The sequence below is a fragment of the Rhineura floridana genome, chromosome 1 (assembly GCF_030035675.1).
Source record: "Rhineura floridana isolate rRhiFlo1 chromosome 1, rRhiFlo1.hap2, whole genome shotgun sequence".
In the NCBI taxonomy this organism is placed as follows: domain Eukaryota; kingdom Metazoa; phylum Chordata; class Lepidosauria; order Squamata; family Rhineuridae; genus Rhineura; species Rhineura floridana.
In genome coordinates, this window is record NC_084480.1 from 205,859,239 (window position 1) to 205,878,645 (window position 19,407).

A 19,407-nucleotide genomic window follows, 5' to 3' on the forward strand; every position below is an offset into this window, starting at 1 on the left:
TCTGGGTGCCACCCTTTACTCTTGCAGTGATTAAGTCAATTACACAGAGTGGCTGCTTCCTCCCCACCCCCTGGAACATTTGTGCTTCATTTTCCCTCCCCTTGAAAACACACCCCTTGAATACAGAGAATGGATCAGCAACAGTGGCAGAGCTTTCCTCTGGCTGTAGACTTCCCTCTCTGACTGCAACATCCTAAGGTTCCTCAGTTGCTCTCCGAAGAAGCACAGGACTGTTGCCTAAGTCTCCATCCAGAATAAAGGACTCTCCACTTATCCAAACCAGTCTTGTTTCAGCTACAAGCAGCAGGGTTCTCCGGAAGTTCCTAGTAAATGATTCAGAGCAAGAGAGAGCAAGCAAAAGACAGTGTTGTATGATTCCCGTTGTCTACAACTCCAGGTAGGGCTAGTTGGGTGAGGGGTGTATTGATAAAAAGATTTATATCCCACTTTTCCATATTGACTAGAAATGCGCAAGATGACTAAACGTGGTAAAACATAAGCCAACATAAAAACAATAAAACCATCAATATTAAACCGCACCATCAAAAGCAAAACATAGGCAGGAGATGCAAATAAAAATCAGCAAACACAGAGTTCAGAGGATCTGGGGGGGGAAGGATAAATTTGATAAAATGTGCTAGCTCTTCTTACGTAAACCAAGATGGTTATTTAATGTAATCTCTATTTGCTCACATTAGTTTGTGGAGTGCTTATGTAAAGAATTAGATTTGTGAGACACCCTCATTTGCTTATGATAGCTGTGACTTACTATTTGTCTATGTGTATATTGGATATCTTTATTTCAGCTGGAGATGTGATAGCTTATCATCTACTTGTTACGTGTTTCCTGTTATGTTTTATAGTTCAGTTTTGAAATTTCAGTTAAACATCTAAAACATCGTAAAAACAGACTATAAAATACATTACAACAAAACATCCTTTAAAACATATTAAAACAAAACATCTTTAAAAACATTTTTTTTAAAAAAGCTCTAAAAAGCAATTCCAACACAGTTGGTAAGATGGTATCTGCAGGAGGCCCTCACCTGCAGAGCACAGTGATCGACTGGGGATAAGACAATCTTTCAGGTGTCCTGGTCCCAAGCTGTATATGGCTTTGTACACCAAAACCAGAACTTTGAACTTAGCTGAGTAGCTAATAGGTAGCCAGTACAATTATTTCAGCAGCAGGGTGACATGTTGGTGATACCCTGCCCCAGTGAGCAATCTCACTGCCGCATTTTGCACCAGCTGCAGCTTTCAGACCAATCGCAAGGGCAGCCCCACATACAGGGTATTACAGTAATCCAGCCTGGAGGTTACCAGTGCCCACATCATCAGGCCGCATCAACTGAAGCCAATCCCAAGAAGTTGTAGCAGATGTTGCACTGGACATCTCACTGGGGAATACAGTAGATATGGATGGAGCATCAAGATTGCTATGTAGGCAAGCAACTTTACCCTCAAAGTGCCTTGTAAACAATTCACAGTGGGCCTCTGAAGGGTCTAAATCACCTTTTCCTGGAATTGATGTCAACAGACTCCTGACAATATAGAAAAGCTCCACTCGATGGCTAGTTGAAGATGCAAGAAGTGGGTCTTCTTCGCCACCCTCACAGCCACATAATAGCATGGTTATGATGTTTTACTTGTGTCTGATCAGTCTCATAGCACATCTTTCACCGCTTGCGCTCTAGCCATCGTCCAGCCTGTTTCATTGCCCTCAGTTCACTGGTATACCAAGATGCAAACTGGGCTCCACAATGCCAGAGAGGGCACTCAGGGGTATCCTTGTTAAGAGCCTGACACGCCTCACTATTCCCCATCATGACAAGGGCTCTATCTACTGGGAACTCCAACAGGGCTTTCAGGAATCCAGTGGATTCCATGAGTCTGGGGGTGGATTATCTTAATCTGTCTACCATCCCTGCAGGGGAAGATCAGAGCCATAAGTCTAAACTTCACCAGGAATTGGTCTGACCATGACAATGGGGTGACATCCACCACCCCCATCTCCAGACCACCCCTTCCTCCATTTGGAGCAAAAACCAAGTCAAGGGTTGCCCTGCCCTATGTGTCGGGCCGGTGACAACTTGAGACAGCCCCACGGTCGTCATGGAGGACATGAGTCCCAAGCTGGAACACCAGAGGCAGCCTCAGCATGGACATTGAAATCACCCAGGACTATCGTTCTGGGCTCCTCCAGTACCAAAGCTGACATGGCCTCCGCCAGCTTGGTCAGAGAAGCTGCCGGGCAGCAGGGTGGATGGTACACCAGCAACAACCCTAGTTTCCTGTCTCCTTGGCCTGATACCAAGTGCAGGCCCTCACAGCCAGCTCCAAAACAGAGTGGTTTCCTGGTGACAAAAAGTTCTGTAGACTACAGCAATTCGTTCCCTCTGTTTCTGCAGCCTGTGCTGGTGTTGCACCGAGTATCCAGGTGGGCAAAGCTGGGTCAGATCAACTCCTCCCAGCTCACCCATCCAAGTCCCGGTAATCCACACCAAATCGGCACCTTCATCCATTATCCAATCATTAGATTTGTGAGACACCCTCCTTTGCTTATGATAGCTGTGACTTACTATTCGTCTATGTGTATATTGGATATCTATTGGACATCCTATTCAGAGGTGAAGGGCTTGGTACTTCTCCCCCAGCACCCAGTAGCAGAGGCTCCTACTGATTTTCCCCATATCACCCCTTCGAAAACCTTGGTTGTCTTTAGATGATCTTTCTTTCTCTGTGCAGGAAGTAGAGGAGCTTTTGTGAGGAGATAGGCAACAGAACCAAGGCGTATAATATGCTTTCCACCGAAGGAAATGAAAACTCTTCAGCTAGTCTAGACTCCACGACTCTTTACACCTTTTGGGATTTTTGCCTTATGCTGCCAGCTCATGAATGCTTCAGGTACTATCGAAACATCCCTCAGTACCCTTTCCAGATTTTGTCTTTGACAGTTTTTTCAAGAATAAGTAGAATAACCCACCCAGCAGCAAAGTTTCCCATAAATTAGTCAATTATTTTCCTTGCCCCAGAAAACCTTGCTCCAGCTCTGAAAACTGATTCTACTGACAGATAGAATGAAGACACTCTAGGCAAATGATTTGAAGCTTTAGGTGTAACCTTTAGAACCTTGCTCAAAATCTGTATGTCTCCTGAACAGTTCTCATGGACTAGCCTTTTCTTCCATATCCAAGTTTATAAAGGACAGACTATACAAGATCTCTCTGAAAGTTGCTCTTCCTGCAGACTGTTCGCTAAAATACATCCAGTTTTATGTCAGGACCATTGTATCAACTGCTATGGCAGGAGAAACATCTGGCTGATATTGCTGAACTACAGTTCCTATGATCCCTGGTCATTGACTATGCTTGCTGGGGCTCATGGGAGTTGAAGATCAACAACATCTGGAGGGCCATAGGTTCCCCACATCTGGTCTAGGCTGACCAAGTAGCCATTTTCAGGTGCAAAAAGAAAGCTCTTTTAATAGCATGGAACACACACTCTATCCAGATCTACCTAGTCCTTTTGTCCATCCAAGCAAATTATCATTGTCAACTATTCTAAGGGATACAAGACCAAGTGGAGCATTCTTCTAATCTGGTGGAAACTCTTTGAGTTAATAGTAATTAAGGCTGCAATCCAGTACACACTTACCTGGGATTAAGGCCCATTGAACCCAATTGATCTTATTTCTGAGTAGGCATGCTTTGAAGTGCAACTTAAGCCAAATAGTTTTGTTTTAAACTCTTTTTAATACTGTATTTTATATTGTTGTGACCTGCCCTGGGACCTACTGAGAGGTAATAAATTTAATCATAATCATCATCAAATAGTATTCATGTCCACAAAAATAACACAACAAAATTTTACTTTTTACTATTCTTGTAATTTAACACGCTTGTCCTTTTCAGTGGCACTATTTTAAGAGCAATATGATATGTTTGCCACTAGGCACACACTAAATATGGAGTACAAATATTTTAAATAAAACTGGATTGGGAGACGGGGGTTAAAATCCTCACAGCTATGGACTATCTAGATTTCCTTAGTGGGTCACATTTTCTCAGATTCATGTTTTAAATGGGAATTTAAAAGACTAGTGTGTTACCACTTTTGGAGAAATTTAAAGAAAATAAAACACTCAGCACATTTTAAATTATGGATATTAATAAAGGATAAAAATGGTTTTGGACTTTAAAAATTATTTTCCTTTAAGAAAAGAGAAAAAAAAAGAAAAGGGATATATTTAAAGACTTATTTAAACATTTGTGGTTAGTGAGATTTCCCAACAAGCAGCTTTTCTGTTTCATTTTGCCTGGAGCAAATATGTAAAGATCAGTAATGAAGCCTTATACAAATACTTTCATACATTGAAAGAACAGTATTTTGACACTCACTGATACAAGGAAAAGGACAACACTACATTAATGTTTGACAGCACAGTGAGAGCATTGTGTATTCACCTGTAATGAATGATGAACATTTTAGGATGAATTAAAACAGAAAGGTTCTCAGAGTTTATATTTAAAAGTTTATCTAGATCATAGTGATGATGTTCCCAAGCACTGTCTTCTATTGTCTCATGATTTCTCATCAGGTGTTGAAAAGCCATAAAAGTGCAGAAGAAAAATTACACTGCTGGATAATGAGTTTATTATTATTTCTCCCAGGCATCCCAGCATGCCAAGAGAGACTGTTTTTCCTTCTAGTATAGCTGACCAATGAATAATGATGAAATTAGTGTGAACTAAATAATTCACTAATAGGCAAAAAAAACCCTTGCAGTTTAAGAACATACCTATAGCCAACGGATACTTCTATCAAACTTTAAAAAACAAGGGGAATTGGGCAGCTATAGAGAATGCACCAGGGGAGCAGGAGACCTGACCTCCTCTCTGAGATATTGTACTACCTCACACATTTGTCAAAATGCAATCACAGTTTGGGTTGGTCTTTCACAGTGGTAGTTTGGGAGAATTTGGTAACATGTGCCTCTGAGCATATGGTGACTGGTGGCAACACTTTCTACATACAAAAATTGAGAATTACATTTTTGTATATTTGTTGGTGGTGGTCTTACCTTGCTTCTTTCCTGTGTTACTACTGTTTCTACAGAAAATCTAACCTAGAAAATTATTTAATTGTTCCTCCTAGAAATCTGTGTCAAATTTATTTTTATTAATTTCAAAGCCTTTTTATTGGTCAATGTCAAATGATGAAGACAGCCTTTTGTGCTTCAAACTGGAGGTTATGTTCTATTTCTATTTTGGGTGCATTAACAGTTGAATCGGAAATTGCAGTTTGGTGTAAAATCAGACGGATTACAATATGTTGCTACTTAAGCAATGACTCTAGCTGTTGGAAAAAAAACACTTGGCCTGCCCAAGATGCTTGTTTTCAGCCTGCTATGCTTAAACCTCTCCATTTAAGGAAAGGTGGGCATGGTCAATTAAAAACATAGAGCACACCTAGAAATTTGCTGTTTTAACTCCCACTGTTGCATGCAAACTGAGACACTCCTCATGTTCATTGGAGACTATTCTGCAGAATAGTCAGTGCCATTATTCCACAATTGTTTTTGGAGATTTTTTAGTGTAAATTTTGCAAAGTGTTGCTGTACTTCACATATTCACAGAAACAGAAGAAAAAGAAAATGATTTACTATATGAAACTTCACTAAAATTGCAAAGTAAATCAAACATATTTAAAGTGACTGATATCAAGTGTCTTAATATTGTTGCTTCCTTCCTGCTAAAATAAGATCAGCACAGCACGTCTTTTTTCTCTTATATGGGCTGATTGCAGGTGTTGCCACCACTCACCATATCCTCAGAGGCACATGTTACCAAATTCTTCCAAGCTACACAGGAAGGGAAATGGACTGTGAAAGACCAACCCAAATTGTGTTTGCATTTTGACAAATATGTAGGACAGTACAATATCTCAGAGAGGTCTCCTGCTCCCCTGGTGCATTCTCTATAGCTGCCCAATTTCCCTGCTTTTCAAAGTTTGATAGAAATATATGTTGCCTATAGGTATGTTCTTAAGCCGCAAGGTTTTTTTCTCCCTATTAGTGAATTTATCTGCTTTTTAATCTGGGAAGTAAGAAATGGGATCCTGTGCAAGGTTGCTGAGAATGGACTGATCATTTGCATGCTTACTGAGTTCAATGGGATTTACTCTCCTTCAATCATGCTTAGGGTAGGTGAAACTGACCACAGGGATGGAGGGGGGAGGGGGGATGGGAGCTGGCAGGAGGGGGGTGGGAGGAGGAGGGCAGGTTTGATCATTTGCATGCTTATTGTGTTCAGTGGGGTTTACTCCCATGCAATCATGCTTTAATAGGTGAAACTGTCCAGGGGGGAAGGAGGAGGAGGGGGAGGGGAAGGAGGAGGAGGCAGGGAGGGGAAAGACAGGTCTGATCATTTGCATGCTTTTTGAGTTCAGTGGGATTTACTCCCATGCAAACATGCTTAGAATAGGTAAAACTGACTCTGGAAGAGGGGGGAGGTGAGAGGGAAGAAGGGGAGGGGCAAAGGAAGGGGAAGGGAAGGGGCAAAAGGGAAGGGATAGGAGGGCGGAGGAAGGGAGGACAGGTTTGATCATTTGCATACTTTTTGAGTTCAGTGGGATTTACTCATGTACAATCATGCTTAAGATAGGTGAAACTGACCTGGGGGGCAGCGAGGGGGAAAGAGGAGGGAAGGAGGGGGATTGGGTGGGCAGGCCCTGGGCAGAGGGAAACCCCTTTTCCTTTCCAAAAGGAAAACACTGTGAACAGTATCATTGCTTTTCAGTGTTTCCCCCACCTTCTTATTCTACAGCAGGCACATGTAGCCTCCCACGCAAATTTAAACCAAAGCTGTCCCTGGCTACATCCACACCAGGCCTTTATTTCACTTTGGAGAGTCATGGCTTCCCCCAAAGAATCCTGGGATGAGTAGTTTGTGAAGGGGTCTGAGAGTTGCTAGGAGATGTCCGATTCCCCTCACAGAGCTACAGTCCCTCGATTCTCTCTGAGTGCTCATCCACACAGTGATTTAGTGTGTCTGTGTGGTGCTACTGGCATCCCATTATAATTTGCATGACATCGCAGGCAAGCAGAAGCTATCACACAGTTTTCCCCTTTAAATCCATATGAACCCATTCCGCTGATAATGCAAAAAGGAAAGGAAAAGTCATCTCAGCTGTGCTGCGCTTCTCCTTATAGGCGCTTTGCTTTCATGTTTTTTTTTTAGTGGGTGGGCTCTCTTATTCCCCATTGCCTGAGCTCCCTCTCTCTCTGCCACCCGCAAAAACTGTCACAGCCAATGCCTACTTTGCCTTTCACTCATCTCCCCCCATCCGCCTTTCACTCAGGCTTGGACAATGGAGAAGGGGAGTGGGATTTAGTCAGTTTCATTTTTTCTTATCATTTTTTTTTATTTTTTCTTGCACACCCAGGCGCTCTCCCGGCTTCAGCCTTGAACTGGGAGTAAACAAATTGAATCTGGGTGTTCCTTTCTTTCCAACAACAGAGCATGGGGCCACAAGGAAACAGCCACTAATCCTTCCCAGAGGAGCGTGTGTGTGAATGGAAAACAGCGGATTGGAAGCTACCTTTGAGCAAGAAGTGTGGACCTTGAAAATCTATTACGATTATAAAAGCAGTGATTTTAGTACAAAGTTAAGCTGCCGTGTGGATAAGCCCTGAGTGTTTTGTGTGTCGCTATGAAAACTTAGAGGATTGTTAAGCAAGCGTTCCTGAGTTAAGGACTATAAGTTTTGTAACGCTTTGTTTTGAAATGAGCTTATGGGAAGCAGCAGAATGACATGGGGGTGTTTTCAGTTTAACATTATGGAATTTGAAAAATCCACGCTGGTCACACTGGCTGTATAATCATCATTTTCAAGTGCAAGGATTTTTATTATTGCCATTTGCCCTAATGGAGAGAAAGCAATTGGCATGCAGAAAGAGGTTAGGCCAGGTGGGGTTGCCTAAACAAAGTAGTTTTTAGCAGGTGCTGAAAACAATACAATGAAGATACTTAACACTAATGAGCAGGGAAGTTCAGATATATTGTATTTTATTGTGCTGTTGTACGTCGCCTAGAGTGGCAGTTAATTCGGCCAGATAGGCAACTCAAAAATAAAATTTTATTATTATTATTATTATAGATAATAGGTGCTGTCACACTGAAGGATCAGTCTTACCATATTTTGCAAAAGTCAGGAATTTGGGAGTGGGAGGACACAGCTGTCTGGGGCATAGTGCTCCCACTAGTAGATTGAAGCCTCTCACATTGTCACTCCCACTTCTACTCACCTCCAAACACATACATTAACCTGATCAGTGTTGTGAATGGCTTCTACTGTCCATGGCTGACTAATGAAGACACATCAGGATGCTCAGCAGTGTTCTGTTATTTCCACGATTCTCTGTAACAGAGCCATGCTATAAGCATTGATAAATAGGCTTGTGTTCAGGGTGCCATTTCATGTTTTAGTGGGCTTGTTGCAGGGCTGTGGAGTCGGAGTCATGGAATCAGAAGCAATTTTGGGTGGCATCGGAGTCGGTAGAAATGTACCGACTCCCGAGTCCAGCTTCAAAATAAAATTAATAATTTAAATTTTTTGTTTTAATGTATTTTAAGGTCTTTTTGTGATGTCTTCAAGTGTTTTTAGCATTTCTGTTTGCCGCCCTGGGCTCCTGTTGGGAGGAAGGGCGGGATAGAAATCAGATAAGAAATAAAATAAATAAATAATATACATTTGCCATTTATGAAGGAGTTGGAGTCGGACAGTAGAACAATAGAGGAGTCGGAGTCGAAGGTTTGACGTACCGACTCCACAGCCCTGGTTTGTTGGGTGTGGGTACATTTCAGTTGGGATGGGAAAGGTTCATGGTAAAGGTATTATCAGATATATATAAGTTTAAATTGCATATTAAGTATTTTAATATGCAATTTTAAATTGCATATTAAGTAAATTTGTATTACTTTTCTTTACTTCATTTGCCTGTTCCGAAAGATCAGAAGGGGGGGCTTCCCTCCCTAAAGAAACATCCTTGCTTTTGCCGAGCTGCATTTTTCTCTGTGTTGTTATTCACTCAATTTTCATTTTTAAAACAGTAATCCAAATAGTACATATGTACATGACTGTGAGCAATACATGTTGTAAAACTGAGCATGTCTTTGCAACATACTGCACAAATCTGTTTTTTATTTATATATGTGGTACAATTTAGGGACTATTGACGTATATATCAAGGATCCTTTCAGAATATTTCAAATAGCAAAAAGAATGATCCTCCAGCAAGTGTGGCCTGAAGTGATTATGTATAGCAAGTTACTGCGATGAAGAAGCTAACAGATAGTCTTGTAAAATTGTTTGGATTCTTTTGCAGAGCTTGGAATTTGAAAAAGAAGTACACACATTGCTAGCTAGCCAGATGGAAAGTGGTTTTTTGAATATATTCTTCAAGTGTAATTTTAATATAAATCTGATTCAATTATTTTATTTCCTATTGCTAATTGGATTAATGAGATATTAAAACAAGCATGGACATATTCTTAAAACTTTAGTTAAATTTTCTAGAATGTTCAACTTCAAAAGTTAAATATACCAAAATTATATGTAGATGTTTAACCATGGCGTATTATTAGATTTGAAATCTCAGTACCTCTTAAAGCTAAAAAAAGGATTAGATGTTGAACATTCATTTGTTTTAATTTAAATGATCATTTTCTGTCTCAGTAAAGACTGATGACTACTTTCAGGTTTTGATTTGATTTTTATTTTGTTTGTTTCAAACAAATAGCACCATAAGGAAGGCATTGTACAAGAGTGCAATGTCCTTACTACTATGAGCATTTAAATGCTTAGTTTAAGAAGTTAAACTCAGCCTTGATTAACAAGACTTGTACTCAATGGATGAAAGCATAGTTAATAAGTGCTTTTTCTTGGGATGCTGGATTAGTGAGTCATAGCTATAGTTGCTTCAGATTCTGCAGTGTGTGTATGTGTGTGTGTGTGAGACATCCACCCACAATATAATAGGCATGTGTAGAATTTGTATGGTTTGACTAGAGTAATCCTGTTCAAGGTTTTCTTTCACTTCCTTCAGTAACCCAGGTGTGAACAATACAGAAAGCACGTTATTTTTGAAGGGTGTTGGCCTGCATGAATATTCACTTGACACCCAACATCAAAACATTTAAACTGCAAACCACCTGCAATGCCGCCGTGATATCCATAGGAAAATGTCCTCTTCTCAGAGCTTGGAAAAGTTACTTTTTTGAACTACAACTCCCATCAGCCCCAACCAGCATGGCCACTGGATTGGGCTGATGGGAGTTGTAGTTCAAAAAAGTAACTTTTCCAAGCTCTGCCTAGGTCAACAATGAATACTCATCCTCACCCTCTTCCAAGTTATTTATTTACAAAACAAGGCTTAGAATCTTGTAAGTTCATAAATATTGCTTGTGATCATCACTAGAGGAATTTTTTTAATTGTAAAGAAAATGCTCACAACCAGTGTAGTTACACAGAACCCAAGTCCAAATCAAATTATTATGAAAGTACACACATATGCTAGACTTATGTACCCTTCCATTGCCAACAGATTCAGTTTCAGTACTGCTGTGAGCCTCTAGAGGAAAACTAAGTTGATTCACATAAGAAAAATAAATGTGATTATGGATTATGCTCAGCCCATAATATATGAGAGCTCTTTGGCAGACTACAGACTTGGAACTTTCCAGAAACTCAAGCTGTTAAAGAAGCAATTTAATTACGAAAGACTGAGAACAGTTAATTTCTTTGAATTTGCATTAGCATTGTCAGCATCTGGTAATGAGACATGATAAGAAAATAGCTTTTTGTTACAGTGGACACCTAAATAAATGTCTGCCACCCCATTAGATTGTTCTGCTGAGAAATTGAAGAAAACTTTGTCTCTTCCTTCACCTCTACAAAAAATGTTCAAATATGTGACCTTATGATGGTTAAAAGATAGCCAAACTCGGGCAGTGATTTTATCGCAGATTGAGGCCTAGCCATGTCACGGGTCAGGGGGTTCAGCATGTGAACAGGAAGGTGAGAACTGCTGAACTTTTACCTCAGTTGTGCAGCCCCATCAGAGAATAAATGGACCAAATCATTGTACAGCTGTATAAAGAGGTGAACGGCTGAATACCTATTGCACAGAGGCCTTTGTGTTCTGCACATGATCTGGCATTATGATAGGATGCACTAGGCTGCAGCTTTGTAGCAATTACTAAGCCATTATCACACAAGAACACAGGGCCATTTATCTTCTAATTCGGAATGTCACCTGTTCTTCATTTGCAAGTCAATAACCATTAATTATGCTCAGTGGAACTTTAAACAAAGATTTTCCCCTCTGTTAAAATCAGTAAACCATTTAGTAAGGGCAAATAAATCTAGAACGACAATATTTTATTATTTTTCTAGTTCTGAGCATGAAGCTTGTACAATATAAACCAAGAAATTGGCAGATCAAGAACTTTAAATACTTTGTGTTGGGAGAGAACCAATTCTTTGGATTTTGACTTATGGAAGTGCTTAGTACAGATTTCTATCTGACTATATATTTATTAATGAGATGTACTGAATGACTAAACAATATAAACAATTGGTGTGTGCTGTCAAAATGCAATAAAATGTACTGTAATTAGATTCTCTTTAGACATTGTCTCCAGAACAAGAGACTGTTGTTGGTAAACACTTGTTGCTTTTTTACTTACAGAATAATTTTTAAAAACCATATTAAAATCATGTGTTGGTATTTGGTAAATAATAATAATAATATTTTTTCTAAAAGGGTTTCTATTCCTTTTATAATGACTAATATTCTCTCGTGTTTTTACAAAATAAGTTCATTTTTGAAATAAGCACAGCAAAGTAAACAAAACTCTGAATATATGTATTTTAGTTAAATAATTCTACTTAAAGTATATCAGTTAAAAGGTTATTTAAAGAAACATCAAAATGAAGCAGCATTATGTAATGTTGTTGTTGTTTGATTTATGTCCCGCCATTCTTCCCAGCAGGAGCCCAGGGTGGCACACAAAAGCAACAAAAACATTAAAACATCATAAAAACAAACTTTAAAACACATTAAAACATAACATCTTCAATGTTTTGAACATCATACAGAAATAATGTAGGGCATTCATCATATGTTGCAATCTTATACATACTGGAATACACTGAAGTCCCATGGAAAATTTGTCTTGCAGAAATGCAAACATCTTTGCAATTAATTTTATACACTAAGAGATGTTAATGAACTAATAGGTAGCCTTACAACTGAACTCTAAACAGAGTGGCTGCAATCCAGTGAAGCCCTATGCACACACATTTTCTAATCTCTGTGAAGAGCAGGAGAATACTCTGTACATGTCATCATGGTGAATCCCTATGCACATGCAGAATAATACTCTGCATGGAAGAGAATGGAATGCTGCTGTGTGTCCTGGGCTTTAGGTCTGGAAATTTAAATTGATTTAAATTAGTGGAGCATATTTTGAAGCAATTTTTAAAGACTGGTATGCCATTCTCTACCATCTGTGTCATACCTTTGCCCCATTTCATCCAGGAACTGCTTTCCGGCAGCACGTATAACTGAAATGAATGGAATAATTGCACAGTGAAAATGTATTAGTGGGTTCATTTGAGTTTATTTGCTTAGACTTTAAACATAATTGACTTTGTGTTGACTTTTGATTTAAAATATTAAATAGCAGTGCTACTAAAATGCACAAAGTGGCTTGATAGTGACCAGATAAAAGTCCTGTTTCTAATCTTACTCATACCTTAAACTTAAAATTGCACTAATTTCTGTTGACTTGTCCATGTCATTCAAAGAAAACTATCTGGGATCTTTCTATTTTTGAAACTAAATAAATTATGTTATAACTTTTTTGGCAATAGCAACATCCTCCCATTTCCATAGCAACAAGGATTTTAGTGGTGATATTTAGAATCTGGTCTTAGAAACATCAGTACATCTGAAATTAATCACTCTAGCAATTATCACAGTACACAGTAGGCTGATATAGAGAGCTGAGGAAATCCAGTGGCTGCAGTGTCCGTATTTTTCCCTTATTCATTCTGGTGTGCCTCTTAGAAGTGAAAGATCTATGCAGAAGTGATGAATTTTGATTTCCTGAGTCAAAAAGACATCATCAGAGTTAGGAATTAAGACATCCCTTCAGTGAAGGATTTAATCAGGCAGTTAGACTGGAATGCCTGGGGATAAAAGGGGGGAGGAGAAACTCCTGACCAGCAAAAAGCTGATGTATCATGATGCAATTGAGATAGCAGAACAGAAATCATGAGACATCCTTTATAGGTTTGCCCAACTATTTCTTGAGACTGATTTGTTCCAAGGTACTATTCCAGGTATAGACCTGCAGCTTACTAGTGAAACCTTTACCTACATGTTTTAGCTGTAAAAAATACCGGGCAAACTCACTAGTTCTGTGAGAATGCCTTAACTCTGTGTATTGCTGACAGAAGGGTAAGGGAAATCTGAACTGTTCAGGTGGTATTTACTAAAAGAAACTGAGCTGTCCCAGAGCTTATATTAATCTGATTTGCAGAGTATCCACTAGCATCTGGGGACCTACTAAGTTGTTTTCTTTAAATGTGATGTGAAAAGGTCAATGCAAATAGCATTGTGGATTACCCTGCAAGATAGCAGCCCCTTTAAACCATATGCGGAGAGTTTGAATTATTGTGTTTGCATGCTGATTATTTATTAAACAAGGGTTCAGCCTTACAGGTAGCTCCCTGTTTCTTTCACTAAGGGATTTCAGTATTTCAGTCATTTTAGATTGACTTACAGTGGTAAGTTTTTCTCCAGATATCACTTCAGGGCACACTGTGGTCTAGCTGATTGAGCACTAGACTGGGAGTCAGAAACCCCAAGTTCTGTTCTTGGCTCATCTACTGACCCTGTGCAGAATGTTGAAGACATTTGTTATTCATGATTTCTCTTCCTCACCTTTCATCTGCCTCACCTATTTAGCACTGAACGCTCTGCATATCCCCATGGCCTCTGTAGTATCAAACCCAGTTATGCAACTTTGCCATCAATTAAAATAGATGACAGAGGATATGTGTTACTAATTCATTTTAAAACTTCTTGTGTATTTAGAAAAAGAATTCTATGAGCATTTGCATTTGCCCTTTATCCAAGCATTTATTCTGTTTCCTTTCTTTTTAGCTAGCTATATTAATGCAGAGCAAGTAACAGCACCTTAAGTGAATCACTTAAATTTATGTTAATACCTTTTTAATTTCACATACACTGTTAGACATGTATATTTGGCCACAGAAAATACAATTTTCTGCAGACAAAAGGAATAAATAAGCAAATAAGACATGTGTAAAATGCTTCAATTTCTTCATTTATTCCAGTTGCAGAATCTGGGTTTTGCAGTAACAAGGGTGTCATGCAACTTTTTAAAAAAACATGGCAAAACCACTATAATTTGACTTTTTTGCCAAGGTGAAGTACTGAGTGTATGTTCTTGTAAGTCTCTTAACATGTGTCAAGATTAGAAGGTACCACCTCCTGGAAAATATTTGAAATACAGGTTGATCTGAGCTGTGGGACAGAATCTCAGATACATACTAATATGCAGAAGACTGTGCCAAAAACCTGCCTTTAGATGGAATCCCCTCATCATTGCTGTGCCCAGTGGCTGGTTTCATTGATCCTAAGGTGTTAAGACGAACGGTGGACAATCAACTAATAAATTTGACTTGGAAAGAAGGCCATTTGGCAGGATAAGAAGTGTGCTGGGCTGAAGAATTTCACCTCTCTGGTAGTGAGAAGCTTCACACCCATGTATTCAAATTTCTAAGAACTTTAGAAGGCATTCTCTTTGTCCATTTGTCCATGGGCAAATGGTGTTTTTGTCCCAGTCCTATTTGACTTAACAATAAAATATGTTAAAGGAGAAGGCAGTAACAGATGAACTAAACTGGGATTTGCTTATCTTTCTTCAGGCTATGTGGCTAATGCTACAAATAGATGAGCCAGAGGACTTTGTAATAGCTACTGGGGAGGTTCACAGTGTCCGTGAATTTGTGGAGAAGGCATTTCAGCATATTGGAAAAACTATTGTGTAAGTAGAAGCAACCAGAAACAATAATTTTGGTTGGCCATTTCTCATTCACTTCCTTTTATTTGATTTATATGATGTAATATTTCTGTTTATGGATTGTGTTCCCACTTATGTCTTGGAGCCCTTTGATACAGTTATCATTTTTTCCATTCAGATGAACTTGAAGGTATGCTGTCAAAAAGAAAAAAAAATAAGAGAATTCTGAGAACAAGAGAACCTAAGAACTTTTTTTTGGGGGGGGTAGGTAACAGTGCTCAAACTTCCACATTAAGACCAAAGCCAAACCAAATGACAGCTCTTGTCATCTGAAAAGCCATATGACATATGAAAACCTATAGCTTCCCATATATGATTGATCCCAATCATTAAAAGCAGCCCAACCTAGAGGGTCTTATGTACTTCTAGGAAAGGCTCAGGTTTTGACCAAGGGAAGGGACTTCCCACAGGCATGAGACAAAAACCAAGCATGCCTTTCTCATCCTTGCTATTGCTGTTACAATTTAATGCACAAATGGTATGATCTAGAGGTCACTCAACACTGAATTTAAATATAGTGATGCAGCAAGAGGCAGATTTGAAGATATGTAAGACATGGGAGTTGGTTACCTTTCCAGTTGATTACCTTACCTTTTGAACTTTCCAGTTCAAATCCCCAGCAATATCTAGATCAGGAGTGGCTACTCCATGGCTCTCCAGATGCTGCTGGACTACAGCTCCCATCATCCCTGACCATGAGCTGTGTTGGCTGAGACTGATGGGAGCTGTAGTTCAGCAGCATCTGGAGAGCCACAGAGTGGCCACCCCTGATCTAGATGAATGATTAAATCTAGATTTGTGATTAAAATCACACTATTTAAAGCTAGTTTATAGCATTGAAGTACATGTTGTCAATTGTGCCTTTTCTTCAATGCTCCTCAATTCCCCAAAATAACATTTCCCTTTGTGGGAAGCAACCAGAATGCTCAGTGTTTGATCTGCCTCCTGAAAATTGGGTTTCTTTTCCACAACAAATTTATCCCATTCTTTTATGTCCATGGTAAGATCTACCAACTTCAGTCTGTGTTTTCTGTAGTTCTCATTGTATTCAGCCATGAAAGCACTGAAGCATCAGTGCAGAATATTTACAGTGCATATTCCACATAGTTTCATTACAAATACAAAATTCCTTCTCAAGTTCAGATAATAAAATCAGGATGGCTTTGTAAATGCTTTCTGTAATTTATACTTTTATTGTTTGTTATTTTTTCAATTTTCTTCCTTCTGTATCTTCTCTAGGCCCCATACATAAGCATACCAAGCTCAGCTGGAAGTCAGAAAAGAAAGCCACAGTTCTTTCCATCATGCTAGTGTGAGGGTTGTTCTTTAGGTCTTTAAAGTAATTTGTACAGCTAGCAAACGTCTGACAGGGCCAGTAAGTTTGGCTTGGGAATCAGAACCTGACAGATTCAATAAATATATAGACGTATACAGCTATATACTGTATTACTGTAACAGTGGACAAGTGAGTGAAAAGAGCAAAAGAATTTTCCTCGTTTGTTCTGAGCCTAGTGTCAGTTTTTGGGTTTGCTTTTCACAACATTCAGTAGCAAGTAAATCTCTGATCTAGACTCAAGTGTTAGGTGCTGGAGCAGGAGCCAGGTTGTCCTGGAGCTGGGCAAGTGAACAAGAGCTTAAGGAGGTCGAGGGCTATTAACCCAAAAAGGGTCCAGAGGAGACTAAGAGACTTACATTCTCACTGCTAGCTCCTCCTCCTCCTGGTTATCTGCGGGGACATTGCTTGCAACTGGATCTCTTTTCCTCCCAAGGACACAGCTAATGATAGAACCTTGTGACAGCCAAATGGATCCTTGTAGAGACACTCTAGACTTCACATCAAGTCCACTGCCACCTAAACTGTTGGGGCCATCGGGTGGGGGGAGAGGGCAAAGGGGAAGAATAAAGGATCAAGGAGATAAGCCATTTCAGGCTGCCTTGGGACATTTGCAGTTTCTTCCAGGTCATTGGTTGTCCTGGAGTTCTCAATAGGGTTTGGGTTGGGTAGGATACTGGCAACTTAAGCTTCCGTTTGTATTACTTACTTTTATTACTTACTTATATATTCTAATATCATCTTTTAATATAATTTTAATATGATACTTACATATAATGTAAACCACCAAAGTGGTAGTAGGACAGGGGCTACATATTAAGCTCATCACAAAATCCTACATGGTGTATAACAAATCAACTAACCAAAATGGTTTCTTATTATATCTGAACCCAAACAAACTGGTTAGTATTAACTATGGTTAACTGAAGCAAGCCAGGATCATTAACTAAAGTTTGAAGTTGGGTTGTATGAATAAGCCATCGTTAACACTAACCATAGTATTTCCAGGTTCAGATATAACAAGAAACTGCAGTTATTTGCACCAGAAGAGAGCAGGGGGGAGTGCATGAGCCCGAGGCCTGTAGACATAATATTAAACTAAGGCTTAGCATTGCATGCAAATGCAGCCTTAGAGTTTGCTTGCTATTTTAACCTACTGTGAATCCTACTTGTGGTAGAATTTATTAGGAAAAACTAGATCTGCTCATTTTTTTCTTCCTATATATAAAAATGTAAGCCCTCACCATGATATCATGCGATGTGATATGGGTGGCAGGGCGAGGTGGCAAAGACTGCTGGCCGAGCTATCTGGCAGCAACGCTGGAGAAGGCTGTGGTAGCTGATGGTAGCAATGATGGAGGAGGCTGCACAGGCTGCAACAGTGGTGCCGGAGGAGGTGGTGGCAGAGGAGGAAACCCCACAGGCTGTGGTGGCAGAGGAGGAGGCCCCATAGGCTGTAGTGCCAGAGGAGGCCATGTAAGCAGCAGCACCAGGAGGCCATTGCAGCACTGGAGGAAGCCATGCATGTTGCGGTGGGTGGGAGGGCTGCAGCCTGGGCAGGTAGGAAAGTGGTGGTGGAAGCAGCAGCAGCCCAACATTTGAGGCAAGCGGGTTGGGGTGGGGAGTGTTGGTGCCTAGGGCGGGGGGCAGCGTGTGAGAGACAGAGTCCCTGTGTGTGTGTGTGTGTGTGTGTGTGTGTGTGTGTGTGTGTGTGTGTGTGTGAGGGTGCCTAGGTTTGCGTCTATGTGTTTGGGGGTGGGGGTGGCAAGTGAAGCAAGCAGGGGGGCTCTGCCCCCCATTAGTAATTATATTTGTTCTTATCATTAAAGTTTGCAATAAGCAAACTACCTTCACAAAATGATGGGTTAAGTAAGTGTGTGTGTGTGTGAGAGAGACAGAGAGAGAGACAGAGAGAGAGGCCACATCCACACGAGACATTTATTCCACTTTAAATAGTCATAGCTTCCCCTAGAGAATCCTGGAAAATTTGTTAAGGGTACTGAGAGTTGTTAGGAGACCACTATTCCCCTCACAGAGGTCCAGTTCCCAAAATTCTTTGGGAAGAGGGGCTGACTGTTAAACAACTCTGGCCACTGGAGCTCTGTCAGGGTAATAGGAGTCTCCTAATAACCCTCAGCACCCTTCACAAACTACATTTCCCAGGATCCTTTGGGGGAAGCCATGACTGTTTAAAGTAGAATAAATGTCTTGTGTGGATGTGGCCAGAAAGAAACCATGCATTGACAAAAGAGTTTGATCCAAAGTTACATGAGAGAAATGAGTTCATTACTTACAGTTCTGCAAGCTGTTGCACAAGTGCTAATGGAAGAGTTTCTACAACAAAATAACTGACTACAATGGTGTGCACATAGTCTTTTTAGTTCTTGGATTGCCACCATAGTACATTTTTTGTTAAACCAGAGACATTATAATGTTCAATGTTTTTAATTTTTGTAAACCGCCCAGAGAGCTTTGGCTATGGGGCAGTATATAAATGTAATAATAAATAAATAAATAAATTATAAACAATTATGTCATAACGTTAAACACTACAGTGTGTTATTACTGTTTGATACTTTGGTATCAATATATACATTTGAAATGACAAATCCAGCCCTGGAGAACCTTTTAGAGCATTTACTATGGGTGGGGAAATATCCACTTAAACATATTGAGTGGTATTCAGTGCTAATCCTACTCATAGTAGATCCATGGATGTTAATAGAGATGAGTAACAGGTTCATTAATTTAAATGGGTCTACTATGAGTAGGACTTGGTTGAATACAACCCATGAGTTTTCCCATTATACTTAAAATATAATCTTGACAAAGCAAAAACTGACATAAACATAGCAGAGCTTAGAAGATTACTTTTAAAAAGTAATAAATTACAGT

The 19,407-nt window shown here is 39.7% G+C and overlaps 1 protein-coding gene across 1 annotated transcript in view; it reads left to right on the top strand.

The window, feature by feature from the left end:
* Window positions 1–19,407, top strand: part of GMDS (GDP-mannose 4,6-dehydratase) — a 539,446-nt gene that overhangs the window by 369,102 nt on the left and 150,937 nt on the right. Inside the window, exon 8 of the mRNA XM_061590696.1 lies at window positions 15,025–15,143. Within this exon, the coding sequence (XP_061446680.1) occupies window positions 15,025–15,143 (119 nt within the window). The remainder of the gene's footprint in view (window positions 1–15,024; window positions 15,144–19,407) is intronic.